The 17,264-nt window shown below is 61.1% G+C and overlaps 1 protein-coding gene across 1 annotated transcript; it reads left to right on the top strand.

Annotated features, from left to right (window-relative positions):
* Positions 1-1,832: 1,832 nt before the first annotated feature.
* RPS6KA4 (ribosomal protein S6 kinase A4) lies at positions 1,833-16,858 on the top strand. The gene is made up of 17 exons (XM_034776685.1): positions 1,833-2,088; positions 4,394-4,465; positions 4,732-4,950; positions 6,387-6,502; positions 7,407-7,514; positions 7,912-7,992; positions 8,432-8,535; positions 8,705-8,855; positions 9,480-9,641; positions 10,209-10,334; positions 10,493-10,626; positions 11,103-11,196; positions 11,433-11,603; positions 11,866-12,057; positions 13,349-13,508; positions 14,344-14,507; positions 14,834-16,858. The coding sequence occupies exons 1-17, from the start codon at positions 2,040-2,042 to the stop codon at positions 15,041-15,043; spliced, it is 2,313 nt and encodes a 770-aa protein (XP_034632576.1). The 5' UTR covers positions 1,833-2,039; the 3' UTR covers positions 15,044-16,858.
* The last annotated feature ends 406 nt before the right edge of the window (positions 16,859-17,264 follow it).

The following is a 17,264-nucleotide window of genomic DNA, read 5'->3' as shown; positions in this document are numbered from 1 at the left end:
TCCCCTCTGCTGTTGTCATTCCACACCGCCCCACCCCTTCACTCGCCCCCATCCCCCCTCCATTTCCTCCCCTTGCCCCTCTCCACCGCCTCTCCCGTTCTGCTCCTCCCCTGCTCCCCCCCAGGAACCGTTGGGAAGGAAGGGGGTTTCCTCCCAGCCCGCGCCCCCATCACTCTTGCATCATCAGTTCCTTCCGCTCTCATGGTTACACCACTTTCACAACCGCAATCCAGGAGCCCTTTCTGCCCCCTTCATCTCTGCACCTCCCCTCTGCACCCCCCGCTCTGCACCACCTCCCCACTGCATCTTCCCACCTCCCCACTGTATCCCCCACTCTGCAGCCCCTCCCCACTGCACCCCCTCCCCATTGCACCCCCTGCTCTGCACCACCTCCTCACTGCACCCCCTGCTCTCCACATCCTCCCCTTTGTATCCTCCCACTCCCTGCTCTGCACAACCTCCCCACTGCATCCCCCACTGTGCACCAACTCCCTAATGCATCCTCCCACCTCCCCACTGCACCCCCTGCTCTGCACCCCCTCCCCACTCTGCACCCCCTCCCCACTGCACCCCCTGCTCTCCACAACCTCCCTACTGTATCCTCCCACTCCCTGCTCTGCACAACCTCCCCACTGCACCCCCTGCTCTGCACAACCTCCCCACTGCATCCTCCCACCTCCCCACTGCACCCCCTGCTCTGCACCACCTCCCCACTGCACCCCCTGCTTTGCACTACCTCCCCCACCTCCCCACTGCACCCCCCCTGCTCTGCACCACCTCCTAACTGCACCCCCCACTCTGCACCACCTTCCCCACTGCACTCTGCGTGCGTGCACACGTGCACACACACACACTCTCTGTTCCACACCTCCACCCCCACCTGAATCCCTCCATCCATGGGGCAGGCAGGTGGGGGAATCCAAGTTTGCAGGGGAGCTCAGCTCCCAGTGGGATCCTGACCTTTTCAGGTTTGTCCATGGGAGTGGTGTGCAGGAGGGTCCTCAGGGAGGTGTGTGTGGACCTTGGGGGAGTCTGTTGGTTCTGCCCTTGGTCAGGGGGTTTGGGATCAGGGGGGGTTCCCTATGGAGGGTGAAGGTGAGGGTCTGTCAGTCCCTCCCCAGGGCAGGGGGTGCAGGATCCTGGGGGGGTTCCTTATAGGGAGTGGGGGGGGTCAGTTGATCCCTCCCTGGAGCAGGGGTATGGAATCCTGATGGGGAGCGGGGGGGTCCCCATGGCAGAGTGCAGAATCCTATGGGGTTTCCCTATGGGGGATGCCCATGGGAGGGTGCAGGGGGTGGTTGGTCCCTCCCTGGGACAGGGGGTGTGGGATCCTGGGGGGGGGGCGGGCCCGTCCGTGTGTGCGGGGAACATGCCCCTGGGGGGAGGGGTGAGGAGGTCTCTCTCTACCTTCCGGGGGCGGGGGGGGTGGGAACCAAGGAGTTCCCTATGGGGGTTGGGAGGTCCACAGGAAGTGTGGGGTCTGTCTGTCCCTCCCCAGAATGGTGGAGGACAGGGAGGCCTGTCAGTCCCTCCCTGGGGCAGGATCCATGGGGGTTCCCTATGGCGGTGCAGAGGGTCCCTGGTGGAGGGGTGTGTCTGGGGGGCAGGATGGGGGGGTCATCACTGGGTCATCGGTGGGGTGATCTGTCTGGGGTGAGGGACCTGGTGGGGTCTGTTGGTCCCTCCCTGGGGTGGGGATGCAGGATTCCTATGGGGGTGCAGGGGGTCTGTCGGTCCCTCCCTGGGGCGGGATCCGGGGGGTTCCTGAGTGGTGTGGATCGGGGGGGGGGGGGCTTGTGGCGTGCGGGGGGGTCCGTCTGTTCCTTCCCCGGACGGGGGTGCGGGATCGTGGGGCCCCCGGGGGTGCGGGGGGTCTGTCGGTCCCTCCCCGGGGCGGTCCCTGCGCTCTGCTCCGCTCCCCGCTCGCTGTCACATTCCTGCCGCCTGAGTCAGGCCCGGAGGCGGCGGCGGCACCAGGAAGCGCCGGGCCCGGGCCATGTAACCGAGCCGAGCCGAGCAGATCCCGGCCCGGCGCGGCCATGGGGGACGGGGCAGAGGAGGAGACGGTGGAGCTGCCGCTCACGGACGGTACTGGGCTGGGAGCGGGCCCGGCGGGGCGCAGGGGCCGGGAGGGAGGGAGGCACCATGCCGGGGTGTGGGGGGCCTGGAGGGCTTGGTGCGCAGGTTAGGGGCCGTTCCTGGGCTCGGGGGAAGGGGGGGCAGGTCCCGGGAGCAGCGGAGGAAGAGGGGGGTGCTGCAGTTCCGGGGTGCAGGGAATCGGGTGCAGTGAGGGGGGAAGTCGGGTGCAGTGCAGGGAGAAGGAGGGGGTGGCGGGTGCAGTGACGGGGTACAGGGAGAAGGAGGGGGTGGCGGGTGCAGTGCCGGGGTGCAGGGAGGAGGGGGAGGTGGCGGCGGGTGCAGTGCAGGGAGGAGGGGATTCGGGTGCAGTTCTGGGGTGCAGTGACAGGGTACAGGGAGGATGATGGGGTCTTGGGTGCAGTGCAGGGAGGAGGGTTCAGTGCCAGAGTACAGGGAGTAGGAGGGGGTGGCGGGTGCAGTGCTGGGGTGCAGGGAAGAGGGGGCGGCGGGTGCAGTGCCAGGGCGCCTGGGGCCACTGGTTTGAACTGTGCATGTCCCCTGGGACTTTCCGGGTGCAGGGCCCCTGGTGGCAGTGGTGTGGGCGAAGGGTGGCTATTGGGGGAGAGGAAGTGTAGAGCCATGCGGGGGGGGGGGGGGCCCCCCCTTTCCCCTTAAGCCCCTACCCCCCCCCCCCCATCAGTGCAGGCTCAGCCCTGTGGGTGGGCAGCAGCAACAGGCGAGCGGGGGTGGGGATTAGTCACTGCACCCCCTTCCCCAGGGACTGGCAGCTTGGAGGGCTCACGGGAGCTGGAGGCGTATGAGACACAGCCTGCTGGGGGAGTGGGAGTGGCCAGGGACACGGGCAATGAGGCAGGGTACTACCTGGGCTTGGGGTAGGGCCTGCGTGGGAGGATGGATGCTAGCCAGGGGTGTGTGACATAGGCAATGGGGTAGGGGCTGCATGGAGGGCAGGCTGCCCCACCCACCCAAAGCTGGGCACTGGGCTCTCATCCATCACTGGTGCCAGACTCATGCCTAACATGCCCTGAGCTGGGTCCTGCTGCAAGAAAGCTCACACTGCCTGCCTGGGCACTAGGGTCTCTTGCATGGCAGCCCCGGGGTGATGCCTGTTTAAACCCAAGGGAAGCCCTTGTCCCGAGTGGGTGGGGGATGGGCAGGGGGCACTCACCATTCTGGGCTGGGGTAGCCTCCCATCCAGAGTCCTGGAGCCTTTGCAGTGGAGGAGAGAGCAAGAGGGGCGGTGCCAGGTGGCCATCCTGGTATCTGCCACTCGGTGCCAGCTGAGGAGGGTCTCATGGGTGGATTGGGACCTGCCAGGACATGTGAGGGGTTGAGGGGAGGAGGCAGAAGCCTCCTTGTAGCTGCCAAGAGCTTGGAGGGGCAGGGTAGTGCACCCGCAACCCTGTGGGGAACCTGGGGAGGGGAGGTATGGTGGTGGGGGGGATGTAGGGAGATCTGGCCAGAGTTGGGGGGGAGGGGGTTGTTAAGCAGGTGATCTCACCCCAAGCTCCTCCCAGCTGCAGGCTCCCCATTTCCCCACTGCACCCTTAACTCTGTTCCCCCCTTTACAGGAGGTTGTGGGGTGCCCCTCACCTTGCCATCCCCATGGGCTGAAGGAGATGTCTCTCTGGGCACTTCATACCTCCAACCCCCACATTTGCCACCAGACCCAGGTGCCCCCTTGATCCAGGGAACCCCCTTTGGGGAAGAGGAAAGCAGCATTCAGGATCCCCACTAGGCAGCACCACAGGGATGTGGGGGGATGAGTCAGTGTCCCCACCTGGAAATGGAGGGGTGATCCACCCAATTCCCCCCACCCTGGCTTGGTCCCAGGGTGTCTGTGGGGATGGGAGTTGTTGGGCCTGGGCCCGCCCATCCCCTTGGCACCAAAGCTGCTGTGAGTCACTGGCAGGAAATGGGGGCTCCTCCTCGCTGCACCCTGACCCCACCCATCCCTGGGGGAGAGGCTGAGGCAGGGGGTGAGGACTGAGGTGCAGCAGGATGGGGGGGGTAAGGCGGGGACATTTAGTGGGGGGATGGGGATGAGGCTGGAGTGGGAGGTGGGGGGATGGGCCTGAGCTGGGTGTGTGTTGTGGGGGGTGAGGCAGGGGGCATGGGCTCATAGGAGGGGGACAAGGCAGGGGGTATGGGCCTGTGGCATGGGATGAGGGGGTGAGGTGTGTGGCCCATGGGGTGGGACAATGTAGGAGGAGGTGAAGGGCAAGGTTTGTGGTGAGTAGGCGGGGAGGGGTGGTACTGGACCCCCATCCTCATAACCTTGTCTCTATGGTAGCGAACCTGACTGGCCATGAAGAAAAAGTTGGCATGGAGAACTTTGAACTGCTCAAGGTGCTGGGGACTGGAGGTGAGTGGGGGACACGGGGCTGTGCCATGGGGAGGGGCACTGGAGGTGCACGGGGGCACTGGGGGCTGTGCCCCCATTCCTCCTCCCAATGGGATAGCACGCTGCCCATCAATCCCCTCTCTCCCCAGCCTATAGGAAGGCCCCCTTCCTCCCTGAGCCTGCTGCTCCCATCCCCACTTTCCTGAGTTCCATCGTCTCCCCAGTCCCCTGGGATCCTCCTGATGTCCCCCTCTGGGCCGCCTCTGATATCCCTCTGTATCCCCCAGCCTACGGAAAAGTGTTCCTGGTGCGCAAGATGACAGGCCATGACGTGGGGAAGCTGTATGCCATGAAAGTGCTGCGCAAGGCGGCCATTGTGCAGAAGGCCAAGACCACAGAGCACACACGCACTGAGCGGACCGTGCTGGAGCATGTGCGGGCATCGCCCTTTCTAGTGACCCTGCACTATGCCTTCCAGACTGGCTCCAAGCTGCACCTCATCCTGGGTATGGGGGAACCCTTGAGGGGGCAGGGGAGGGTGGGACACTGGGACCCAGGGGATGGGGTGTGGCAGATGCCAGGTGCAGAGTGGATCCAAGGGAATGGGTAGGGTAGGACAATGGGACCCAGCAGGTGGGGGAGCAGGGAAACCCTAGGGTGTGGCAGTAGGTGGAGCTGGAGAAAGACCAGTGTTGTTTTCCATAGCAATATTTGATGAAAACATAATACAAGAACATAATACAAGAACAAGGGGCCACCAAATGAAATTAATAGGTAGCAGGTTTAAAACAAACACAAGAAAGTTTTTTTTCACGCAATGCACTGTCAACCTCTGGAACTCCTTGCCAGAGGGTGTTGTGAAGGCCAATACTATAATGGGGTTCAAAAGGGAGCTAGATAGATTCATGGAAGATAGGCCCATCAATGGCTATTAGCCAGGATGGGCAGAAATGGTGTCCCTAGCCTCTGTTTGCCAAAAACTGGGATTGGGTGACAGGTTATCATCAAGCGATCCATCCCCTGTCTGTTCATTCCCTTTGGGGCACCTGGCATTGACCACCATCAGAGGACAGGATACTGGACTTGATGGACCTTTGGTCTGACCCATTATGGCTGTTCTTATGTAAACAGAGGGGGAAATGATTTTTGCCTAACTTTTCCAGGGGAAACTTTTCAAGTTTTTCAGCAGGAATTAAAAAACGGTATTATGATAGAGAAGTACTGCTGCCATGTTTGATGGGAGTTGTAGTTCAGATACCTCGCACTCCTATCCTTTATGTACTGTGCACCTTGGTCGGACTACATTTCCCATGGTGCACCAGGCCATGGGCTTCTGACACACCACCTAGTGGCTCCAACGGGGGGGGGAACTATGATGCATTATGGGAGATGTAGTCTGGCCAGGGAGCTTAGTCAATAGAGGAGAATGGGGGGTGGGGTGTGTGTGTGAGGCAGCTGATTTACAGCTCCCATAAGGAGCTCAAGCCAGACAGCAAGGGGAGGCTGTGGTGCATTGTGGGAGGTGTGGTTCAACCAGGCAACTTGGCTTACAGATTAGAATGAGTGTGTGAGGCACCCGAACAACATCTCCCAGGATGCACCACAGCCAGGGATTCATGACACTACCACCGCTGTGGGGAGAGGGACAGGACTATGGTGCATCATGGGAGATGTATGGTGCATCATTTGTTTTTTTTATAAAAAATAAAACATTTATTCCAGAAACAGGCTTTTGGGGAAAATTTGCCTTTTAACACCCCCCCTCAACTTTTCCTGGGGGAGAGGCAATGAGGGTGGAGCGATAGGGGAGGCATACAGCACCCTCCTGTGCCATGGGGTGTGAGAGAATCCAGACCAAGCTGAGAGGGGCTGGGGGTGGGGAGGGGACTGGCTGGGGTTTTGGGTTCTCACTCCCTGTCGTCCCCCATCCCCCGCCCTGCAGACTACGTGAGTGGTGGGGAGCTCTTCACCCATCTGTACCAGCGCGATCATTTCAAGGAGGATGAGGTGCGGATCTACGCCGGGGAGATCGTGCTGGCACTGGAGCATCTGCACAAGGTGGGGGGCTGTGCCTAGGGGGTGGAGCACGGGGAGCTCTGCTTTCCAGGGGGTGCATGTTCTGGGGGGATGGGAAATATCTGGAGAGGATACTCCAAAGAGCAGGTAGACTTTTATGCTATGGAGGGGCTCTGAGGGGCCATGCCACAGGGAATACGGGGGTGCTGTCCTATAGGGAGTTCCTAGGGGACTCTTGGACCATGCCGCAGGGGTTATGGGAGTGCTGTCCTGTAGGGGTTCCTGGGGGGCTCTTGGGCAATGCCGCAGGGCCTATGGGGGTGCGGTCCTGTAGGGGGTCCGGGGGGGGCTGTTGGTCTGTGCTGCAGGGTCTGTGGGGGTGCTGTCCTGGGGAGCTCTTGTGCTTTGCCTCAGGGCCTATGAGGGTGCTGTCCTGTAGGGGTTCCTGTAGGGCTCTTGGGGGCCATGCCGGAGGGGCTATGGGAGTGCTGTCCTGTAGGGGTTCCTGAGAGACTCTCGGGCCATGCCGCAGGGATGATGGGGATGCTGTCCTGTAGGGGTTCCTGGGGGGCCTCTCGGTGCCATGGGGGCTATGGGGTGCTGTCCTGCAGGGGTTCTCCCTCTGTGCCATAGGTTCTGTGGGGTTGCTGTCCTGCAGGGGTTCCTGGGGGGCACTTGGGCCATGTCACAGGGGCAATGGGGGTGCTGTCCTGCAGGATTCCTGGGGGGCTCTCGGGCCGTGCCACAGGGGCAATGGGGGTCCTGTCCTGTAGGGGTTTCTGGGGGGCTCTCGGGCCGTGCCACGGGGGTTATGAGGGTGCTGTCCTGTAGGGGTTCTTGGAGGATGGCACTCCAGGTTGGAGGGGCACTGAGGAGCCATGTTGTGGGTGGACCTGGGGGATGCAGGCTTTGGGGAATGCCCGTTCTGAAGTTGTGTCATCTGCAGCTGGGCATCATCTATCGGGATGTGAAGCTGGAGAACATCCTGCTGGACAGCGAAGGGCACGTGGTGCTCACTGACTTTGGCCTCAGCAAGGAATTCCTCACTGAGGAGGTCAGACACCCCCACCCTGCCCCCGATGATCCCCCATAACCTCCCCTGGGCACCTCAATATCCTGCCCCTGGGGACTCCTGCCCCATCCCCTCACCCTGCCCCCTGGGGATCCCCCAATATCCTTCCCCTGGAAACCCCCTGCATTCCGCCTCTAGGAATTTGCCCCTCCCCACAAGGATCTCCCTGCCCTCACTCTGCCCCTCTCCCATCTTCCTGATGAAAAGCGGGGGAGAGTCTCTTTGCTTCCCAAGGGGGTGTCTCTTTGCTCTGCCCTCTCCCCTGGTCATTGGTGTTTGGGGCCTGGGGAGAGGTGCAGCCCCTCTTCCTTGTGGGGGCTCCATAGCTGTGACCCTGGCACTGACTCCCCCCCCCATTCTTCTCACCCCTCCCCCACAGAAAGATCGCACCTTCTCCTTCTGCGGCACCATTGAGTACATGGCCCCCGAGATCATCCGCAGCAAGTCAGGGCATGGGAAGGTGAGCGGGGGCGGGGGGGCAGGGCGTAATGAATGGGAGGACGTGGTGGGGAGGGAGAGGTATAGCAAGGGAACCAAGGGTTCCATAGGGGGCATAGTGATGGAGGAGAAGAGGGTGTGAGAAGTGGGGGGGCATGGCAAGATGAGAGGAGTGGGGGGAGCGGGGGAAAGGCATGGCTAGGAGGGCACAGTAAGGTTGGAGGGAGTGGCAAAGAGCAGTGAAGAAGCAGGAGGGGGTGAAGTGAGAAGAGGGAAAGCTGGGCATGGCGGGCAAATGGGAGGCTGACTGGCAGAGTGGTGTCAGCTTGTCACTCCCACCCCAGCAGCAGTGTCGGGGGAGGAGGGGCATTCCAGTTTCACTGCCCCCTCCCTGGCACTGGGAGGTGGGGTCAGTCTTGGGGGGTTTCTGGCTCATCACCCCCTCCCCTCCTCCTCCACAGTCCGTCGACTGGTGGAGCCTGGGGATCCTGATATTTGAGCTGCTGACGGGGGCTTCGCCCTTTACACTGGAGGGGGAGAAGAACACGCAGGCCGAAGTGTCCAGGTGAGGGGGCTGCTGGGTAACGGTGGGCAGGGAGGGGGATTGGCAGGAGCCAGTGGCAGAGACTGCTAGGTAATGGAGGGAGAGGGGGATTGGCAGGGGCTGCTGAGTAATGTGGGACGGGGAGGGGGATGGCAGGGGCTGTTGGGTAATGGAGCTGTCTGTGCCGCAGACGCATCCTCAAGTGCCAGCCCCCGTTCCCAACTGTGATTGGCCCCGTGGCCCGCGACCTGCTGCAGAAGCTACTGTGCAAGGACCCCAAGAAACGCCTGGGCTCGGGGCCCAATGGGGCGCAGGACATCAAGGAGCACCCCTTCTTCAAGGTGAGAGGGTGGGGGGAGAGGGATACCTCCACCCTGGCCACAGCCCACTGGCTCAAGACCCTCAGCATGGCTCCCCACAGCCTGGGCACAACTACCTTTTACATCAGGGTCCCCCAGTGCAGCCCCCTCAGGTAGGGATCCTGGCCTCCTCCCCACAGCTCCTACATCCCATGCAGGGACCCTCTCATGTTTACTCCCTTGCCCTAGGAGAGGCTCCACATACAGCCCCCTCACCTACTGGCCCTGTCACCAGGGCCCCATGGCCACATCCCCCCCATCCCTTATGTTGGCCAGGGATCCCCACACAGCCCTCACATACCTGGGAAAGAGCCTCGTATGCACCCCAGCCAAGGTGCCCTCCAGTCCCCCCTGGCAGGTCTCCCCCACAACATGCAGCCCCCCCAGCAATGCTCCTCCCCCCCAGCCTGGGCAGGCCCACTCCCCACACACACAGCTCACCACGGGCATGGCCAGTGCCCCAAATCTTAGAGGTGGCCTTGGGGGAGTGAGACCCAGTGCCCTCCCCCCCCCCGGCTAGGTCTGGCCCTGTGCTGGACCCTTCCCCGCATTAGACCCCTTTCCCCACTCACCTCCCCGCCCACGCTGACCTTCGTGTTCCCCTAGGGCCTGGACTGGGTGGAATTGGCCGCACGGCGGGTGAAGGCTCCGTTCAAACCCATCGTCCGCAGTGAGCTGGACGTGCGCAACTTTGCCGAGGAGTTCACCCGCCAGGAGCCTGTGTACTCGCCCGCTGGGACCCCCCCCAACCTGGACCGCGTCTTCCAGGTGAGAGACTCTCTCCCTCCCCCCCACCCCTCGTCTGGGGTCCTCCAGCAACACCCAGCTTCCTGTGCACTTCCCTGCTGGAACCCTCCCAACCGGGACTGCATCTTCCCAGTGAGACCCCCCTCAAGGTTCCCCCAACCCCCTCCTTCGGGTGTACTTTTCCACTGGAGCCTCCCCGCAACCTGGACCACGTCTTCCAGGTGAACTCCCCGCTGAGGTTCCCCCAAGCCAACATCCGCCCTCTCGTGTGCTCACCTGTCAGCACACACCCCCAACCTGGACCACATCTTCCAGGTGAGACCCCTGCCCTGCTATCCCCTCCCCCTGCTATCCCCATGCATGTGGCGGCTGAGCTCTGTGCCCTGGGAGAGGGCACTGGTTCTTGAATCCCCTGCTCTCACTTACAAGAGTGGGGGGGCTGTTTGGTGTGTGTGTGGGGAATCTCCTGCACCCACCAGACCCATGGGGGACGGTGGGGGGAGTCTCCATTGGGTGCTGTTGCCATGGAGATGTCTGCAGGTTCCCCCCCACGCCCCAGTCTTATCCCTCCCTCGTGCCCTCTTTCAGGGCTACTCCTTCATCGCTCCCTCCATCCTGTTCAACCACAACGCCGTCACCACAGATGTGCTGGAGCTGGCGCTGAGCGGGGAGCGCCCGGGCAGTGCTGCCGTGGCACGCAGCGCCATGATGAAGGTAGGGGAGCTCCCTGAGTGACCGGGGCTTGGCGGGAGTGGCTGGTTAATGGGTGAGGGAGGGACCTTAGTGGGATTCCTCATCAGGGGGTCCCTGTGAGGGAGGGGGATCCCTCCCCAGCAGTGAGCACCGTTGATGCTCCCTCCTTCCTCCCCCAGGACTCTTCATTCTTCCAGCTCTATGACATGGACCTGAAGGAGGCAGCGCTGGGTGAGGGCAGCTTCTCGGTGTGTCGCCGATGTCAGCAGCGCCAGAGTGGCACTGAATTCGCCGTCAAGATCATCAGCAAGAGGTGGGGGTGCTCCCCCGGCAACCCCCCATGCTTCAGCTGCTATGGCAACCAACCCCCCGCTCCCATGGGAACACCCCCACTCCTGCTCCTATAACAACTCTCCAGGTGCTTCCCCGACCTCCCACAGGTGCCTCCTCAGACTCATCCCTGGGATTACGTGGGGCCCCCCTCACTCCGGACTTTGCCCCCCACCCTCACTGACCCCCCGGCTCACCATTGTCCCCCATCCCCCTTTATGGGCCCCTCCCCCCCCCCCCAGCTCCCCCCCCTCAGCACCCACCCCCCCCCCCCCCCCCGTGCCCTCCCCTGCTGCCTTCCCTCCCCTCCCCTCATTTCCCTTCCCCTGAACACTCCTCCCACCCCCTTGTTGTCCCATTCCGCTTTCCCCCTCCCACCTACCTCCCTCCCCGTCTTTCCCTTCCCCCATCCCACAGTGCAGTTCTCCGGAGCCTCAGCTAACATCTCCCTCCCCCCAGGATGGAGGTGAACACCCAGAGGGAGGTGATGGCTTTGCAGCTGTGTGAGTCTCACCCCAACATCGTCAAACTACACGAGGTGCATCATGACCAGGTACCCCCCCTCCCCCTCAGCATCCCCTGGGACTAGCATGCCCCTTCTTCCCCGGGCATCATCAGCCCCCATCCCCCCCGAGAGGTGGCTGCATGCATCTCAGTGCTGGGCGAGGGATCCCTGTGAAACTAGCCCCTGTACCCCACCCAAAGCAGCTGCATCTTAGTGAGGGCAGTCTCTCCATGTTGTGGGATCCCCCTCTGCTCAGTGACCCCCCCTCCCTTCTCCCCGGGCAGTACCACACGTACCTGGTGATGGAGCTGCTGCGGGGGGGTGAGCTCTTTGACCGCATCAAGAAGAAGCAGCATTTCAGTGAGTCGGAGGCCAGTCAGATCATGCGCAGCCTGGTGTCAGCCGTCAGCTTCATGCACGACGTTGGCGTGGTGCACCGGGACCTCAAACCTGAGGTATGGGGAATGGGAATAGGTTTGTGGGGCAGGGCCTCAGGAGATTGGGTGCATGACTAGGGTAAAATGTTGGGGGATCAGGGCCTTGGGATGCAGGGCCTGGAGAACCATGGAATTGGGGTGCAGTGCCTTGGGTTTGTGGTGTGGTGCTTGGGAGATTTGGGATAGGGGTGTGGGGCCTGGGCGATTGGGATGCTGGGGTTTTGGGGTGCTCCTGCTGTGCCCCAGGAGCTCAAGGCTCCATCCTCCCGCTGTTCCCCAGAACATCCTATATGCTGACGAGTCAGAGGGTGCCCCAGTGAAAGTGATTGACTTCGGCTTTGCCCGCCTGCGCCCCTCGGGCTCACAGCCCATGCAGACGCCTTGCTTCACGCTGCAATACGCCGCCCCTGAGCTCTTCACCGACGAGGGCTATGATGAGTCCTGCGACCTCTGGAGCCTCGGTGTCATCCTGGTATGCAGAGGGGGGAGGCCAGCATTGAGTACAAAGCACCCCATATCCCTATAGGGAGGGGGCATTACGATCCCAGGGCTCTGGAAGGGTCCCAGTCTCCCTGCTGCTGCTTTATAAGCACTGTGCGCTCCACCCCAGAGGTGAATGATTTCAGCAGGACTGAAGAATGTAACCACATGGTGGCGCTCCCCCTGCCCCCCAACCCATGGAGTCCTACACGGAGGAGGGGAAGTGCTGTCAGCTTTGTTGCATGTCCTACTGTCTGGCGTTTGACTCCAGGGTCAGGGTGGGAGATGTGGGGAGGAAATAAAGGGTTAATCCTCCCCTCCCACTAGGGTCAAAGAACAGGCTCCCAAGGCTCGACTTTGGCTCCGCCCACAATTATAATCCTGTCCACACATGGAGTGGGGCTGTCAGGAGGCCCCCCTCTTCTCCCACCACTCCTGGGAACAGCAAGCAGGCCCCCCCTGTGCTTTTCTGAGGAATTCCTTTGCTTGGGGGGAGGGGCGGTCCTGTGAGACATCCACAGCCCTGCAGCGTGGGGTTGGCAGGGCCCCCCAGAGCGGTAAAGCTGGGATTGAACATCTCATTGGGATACTCAGGGCAGCTCCCCTCTCTCAGAGTGATGGGCTCAGGCTCTTGGCAGACTCAGGCAGGCATTTCTGTGTCAGTTACGCTGAGACAGCTCCTCCTCTCCCCCAGCCATCAGCTCAGGCTCTCTGCAGACTCCAGGCTGGTGTGTCTCATTTTCCAGCTTTTCCCCCAAACCATGATGCCTAGAAACTGATTTTTTTTATAACAGAAGTTGCCGTTCTGCCGCAGTCACCTGACTCCAAGAGCTGGTGTACCAAGCCCGGGGCAGTTAGTGCCAAGTCCTAAACCCACCCCGACTCTGGAGTAACAGTACCGTGTCCTGAAGAGCTGTTGGGCCTCGAGGGGTGTTAGTGAGGGTTTGTTGCCCGATGGGGCTACTCCAGGGGAAGGGGAAGGGAAATGCCTGAAAGCAGAAGTCTGTACTGGGGTGTCTCAGCCACTTCCACAATCTCAGTTCCTCTCTGAGCCCTTAGAATGGAAAAAGCAAATGCTCAGCTCTGCGCCACGCATGTGGGTTGGTGGTGCCTGGGATCACCCCCTTCCCAGGGGAAGGGCTGGGTCCCCAGTATGGGGGAGGGGATTTGGGGGGCTGGGGGATCACCCCCTTAGGGTAGCTTGCTGATATTTGCCCCGAGTCAGCTTCACCCAGACTGTCTGGTAACACCCCCACTCCACTGTCTCTTGCCCCACCCCCCAGTACACCATGCTGTCCGGACAGGTGCCCTTCCAGAGCAGCCAGGAGGGCGGCGCGCTGACCCATGCGGCTGAGATCATGCACAAGATCAAGGAGGGGCAGTTCTCACTGGAGGGCGAGGCCTGGAGGGGGGTCTCTGAGGAGGCCAAAGAGCTGGTCAGAGGTGAGGGGGGGGGGGCATGAAATAAAGGGTCAATATATAGGACTCTGTTCCAAGGGTTGGGGGAGTGAGAATCTGTGGGGCTGGTGTATCCCTCACTCCACCTCAAATGGAAGGGGTGCTGTGGGGCTTGGGAAACCCCTCTCCCAAGAGGTGGGGGAGGTGGCATGTGTGAATTTGGCAATTTCCTATAATAGGTTTGTATTAAGTTTCTGTATCATTGTGGGCCAGGGATTGTGTAACTCCACAGGGGAGGGGGAACCACAGCCCTCCAGGATCAAAGAATAGCGGGGGTGGGGCAGAGGTCATTAAGCAAATTCACTCACCCCAGAGAGGTCCCTCGCCCTGGAGAGGCTGTACAGCCCGGTTCAGATGGGATTCTCCAGAGACCAACAGACTAAGAGGAGACTTTTGGATAAATAGCCTGAGTTTAAACTGACTCGGAACTGCTTTGCGATCCAGCAAACGGTCAGACCTTTCTGGCCGGGGCGGGGCCCAGTCCTTCCTGGGAAGGGTTGGAAGGACTTTAGCCTGCTGAGGCCCCCATTAGACAGGGTGGGTGCTCTCTGTGAAGCCTTTAGCAGGAGGTAGGAACTGTCATAGGATTTCTCTGTAATGCTTTCACCTTTAGAATAAATGTGCTTGCTTAGAAAGAGCCGTGCCATAACTTGGGACTCCTGGCAATCGCAGCTGGTCACAGATATGGCCATCACTATGACAGTATGTGGGGCTGGGGTATTGCTCCCCCCCAGGGAAAGGGCTGGTGAAGTGCCATCCTGCTCATGCCCCCCGCCCCCATCACTAACCCATGGGTGTGTTGCCCTTCCCCCACCCCCAGGGCTGCTGACCGTGGACCCTTCCAAGCGGCTGAAGATGTTGACTTTGCGCTACAGCGAATGGCTGCAGGATGGCAGTGCCCTCTCCTCCACCCCGCTCATGACCCCTGACATCCTGGAGTCCTCAGGGCCCGCCGTGCGCTCAGGGGTCAACGCCGCCTTCATGGTGAGGGGGAAGGGTCTGGTGCATGGCCATGAGGGCGCTGGGGTGGTGGTGGAGGAGGAAGCAGCCTTGGTTGGGGGTGGGGGGGGCTGGCTGAGTCTCCCTCATGTTGGGACTGGCTCTTAGGCGGGGGCGGGGGGATGGGTTGAGGCTTTGGGGGAGGATAGTGTCAGGCAGGGAGAGTTGAGCATCTGAATAGGTTGGGTGGGGATGGGGAATAGGCCATGTGGGGGTGGGGGTGGGGACAGAACAGACCAGGGCAGGGAGAAGTTTGGGGGGTGAATCTCTGGGTCTCATCCCATCCCCCCCCCCAATATCTTGCCCCCCAGGCCTTCAACAAAGGCAAGCGCGAGGGCTTCTTCCTGAAGAGTGTGGAGAACGCCCCCCTGGCCAAGCGCCGCAAGCTCAAGATGTCGAGCACGGGGGCCGAGGCCCGGCGCAGTTCCTCCTCCTCCTCCTCCTCTGGCTCCTCCTCAGCACTCCCCGCCCGGCCCCCCCGCCCCAAACCACCTGGCCGCCGCCACAACCCCCCCTCGTAGCACCTGTGGGGCGGGGGGGGGGACTATTTATTGTCTCTGTTGCTTGTGGGGGAGAATGTGGGCGGGTATCTCATTTGGGGTTTTTTAGGGGGGGGATGAGCCTCTTTGGGGGGCATTCTGCTCCCCCCCCTTCCATGTGGACATGTTTTTTCATTCATCTTGTTTTTGTTTTTTTCATTTTGATTTAAACCTGGAGGTTGCCCTGTGTATGTCTGGGGGCCATAAGGGGTTGTCTCTGTGTGACAGAAATGTGAAGTCCCCCAGGAGCTAAAGTGGGGGTGATCTTTGGGTTGACAGATAAGTGGGGCAGGCCTGGGGTGATTATGGGTGGTGTTTTGTGGGGCAGGTGTGGGGGCCATAGGGCAAGGAGATGTCTCTGGGGTGGATGCACATGCCTGTGGAGCTGTTCTAAGACACATACCCCCCTTGGCTTCCAGGTCAGACTAGGGTCCATCTCTGCCACAACAGTTCAGGGTTGCCCCACCCCACCCCACCACTGTTGCAGGGGAAGGGGAAGCTGTTCCCTACAGGGGATGGAGATTCTGTGAGTACTGCCACCACCACCCCTTAAGATCTGAGGGCAGGTCCCTTCAGCCAGGCTCTGGGGCTGGAATGAGAAGTGAAGGTCAGACCGGTAGGGTCACCTTAGCCCAGCCAAAGAGGGGTTTTTTTTACTGGATTCTATATTTTATTTCTTTTAATCCTTTTCTTTTGGGGGGAGGGTGGGTGGGCGGGCAGGCAGGCACCACAGGGCACCATCTCCCCTCAGGGCTGCATACTGCGGGAGAGCCCCAGCACAAGGGGCCAGACCCAGCTGATGTCCCAATCAATGTCTCCCCCATCTCCCAGATCCATTGCTAATCTGATACCCCTGCTGTAGGGGAATGGGGCAGGACCCCCATTAAGCAATGGAGCACATGGGAGGGAGTGAACAGTACCCCACATTTAGTCCCTGCAAGGGAGGGGCTAGAATTGCACCCCCTGGATAAGATTGGAGTGCGGGGAGAAGGAAAGGGAAGAGTTTTTTTTATTAAGAGACAGAAATTTCTATCTATTTTTAAACTAAAAATGTTGGGGGTGGGTGCTTGGGGTGGTCTCAGAGTACAGCCCCCCTCCTCCCCAGCTGGGAGTGAGGCTAAAGCTAGCCACCACCCAAGCAAATTAATCCCTAGACCGTCCCTTCAGAGCGAGCCAGATGAAGGGGAAGCATGGGCAGAAAAAGCTTACGGGGGACTAGTTTAGACTTGGGGGTAGGGGGGCCTGAATCAGTCACTTTAAGGGGTGTTTGTGCAATTGCCTCCTCCAAAGATTGAGGTGGGTGGGGGAAAGGAGGACAGGTCCCTAGGGGAGTCAGAGGCCAGAATGGGGAACAGGGGGCTTGGGTTCATCCCACTTCCTGGCTGCTGCCATCTTTTGTGTTCCTCTCCCCGCCCCCGCCCCCCTTTAGGTGTGCGGGAAGGGCTGGCTAGTGTCTGTTCCTGCAGCTGCCCTTTCCCGACCCCCGTCTATCCGACTCACCGCCCCAGTCGGGGTTGGGTAGGAGCTGGGGCTCTGAGCATCCCCCCGCAGCTTCCTGGTTTCTGTCCCTTGGGAGCAGCTAAGACTCAGGGGCTGAGGATTTCGGGATGTGGGCAGTTGTCCGAGGGCCCCCCCGTGCAACTGCACTTAGAAGGGAGGGGCGGGGCCCCAGTCTTTAGGATGACGTGGGATTGGGGGGACCCCAAGCTCCTGCAGCTCCGCCCAGGGGGCCGCCTCTCATCTGTCTGAGCGAACCACCTGTATTTTGTATTTGAGAATAAAACTCCTCTGACGCCACCGAGTCTGTGCGGGTCCGGGCGGGCGGGGAGCTCTACTCCTTGGGCTGCTGCTGGGTATGACGGGAAACAGCGCCCATCTCAAGCCCCCTGGGGGCGCTGGAGCGGGCTGCGGCAGCTTCCGGACCCCGCTGCTTGGTAAAGCGAAGCCGCCCAGCCCAACTAAGAACGTAGCCACGTGCCCGGCGGCCCAAGCGTTTCTGCGCGCGCCACCCATTCTTAGTAGTACTTCCGTGGGGCGAGGCCGCTTCTCATTGGTTCTGACAGTGGCCAATGAGGTGAGAGAAGTCAGTATAAATGCAGCTGGCGGCGCTCCCGGAGCAAGGTGTCCAGAGTAGGTGAATAGTGGGCGGGTTTTGGAGTCGGCGAGGCTCAGGCCGCCTACTCTGATTAAGCCTTTGGAGAAG

This window comes from Trachemys scripta, chromosome 7 (genome assembly GCF_013100865.1).
Source record: "Trachemys scripta elegans isolate TJP31775 chromosome 7, CAS_Tse_1.0, whole genome shotgun sequence".
Classification (NCBI taxonomy): domain Eukaryota; kingdom Metazoa; phylum Chordata; order Testudines; family Emydidae; genus Trachemys; species Trachemys scripta.
Note: the sequence above shows the minus strand (reverse complement) of the source record. Positions and strands in the feature narration are given on the sequence as shown.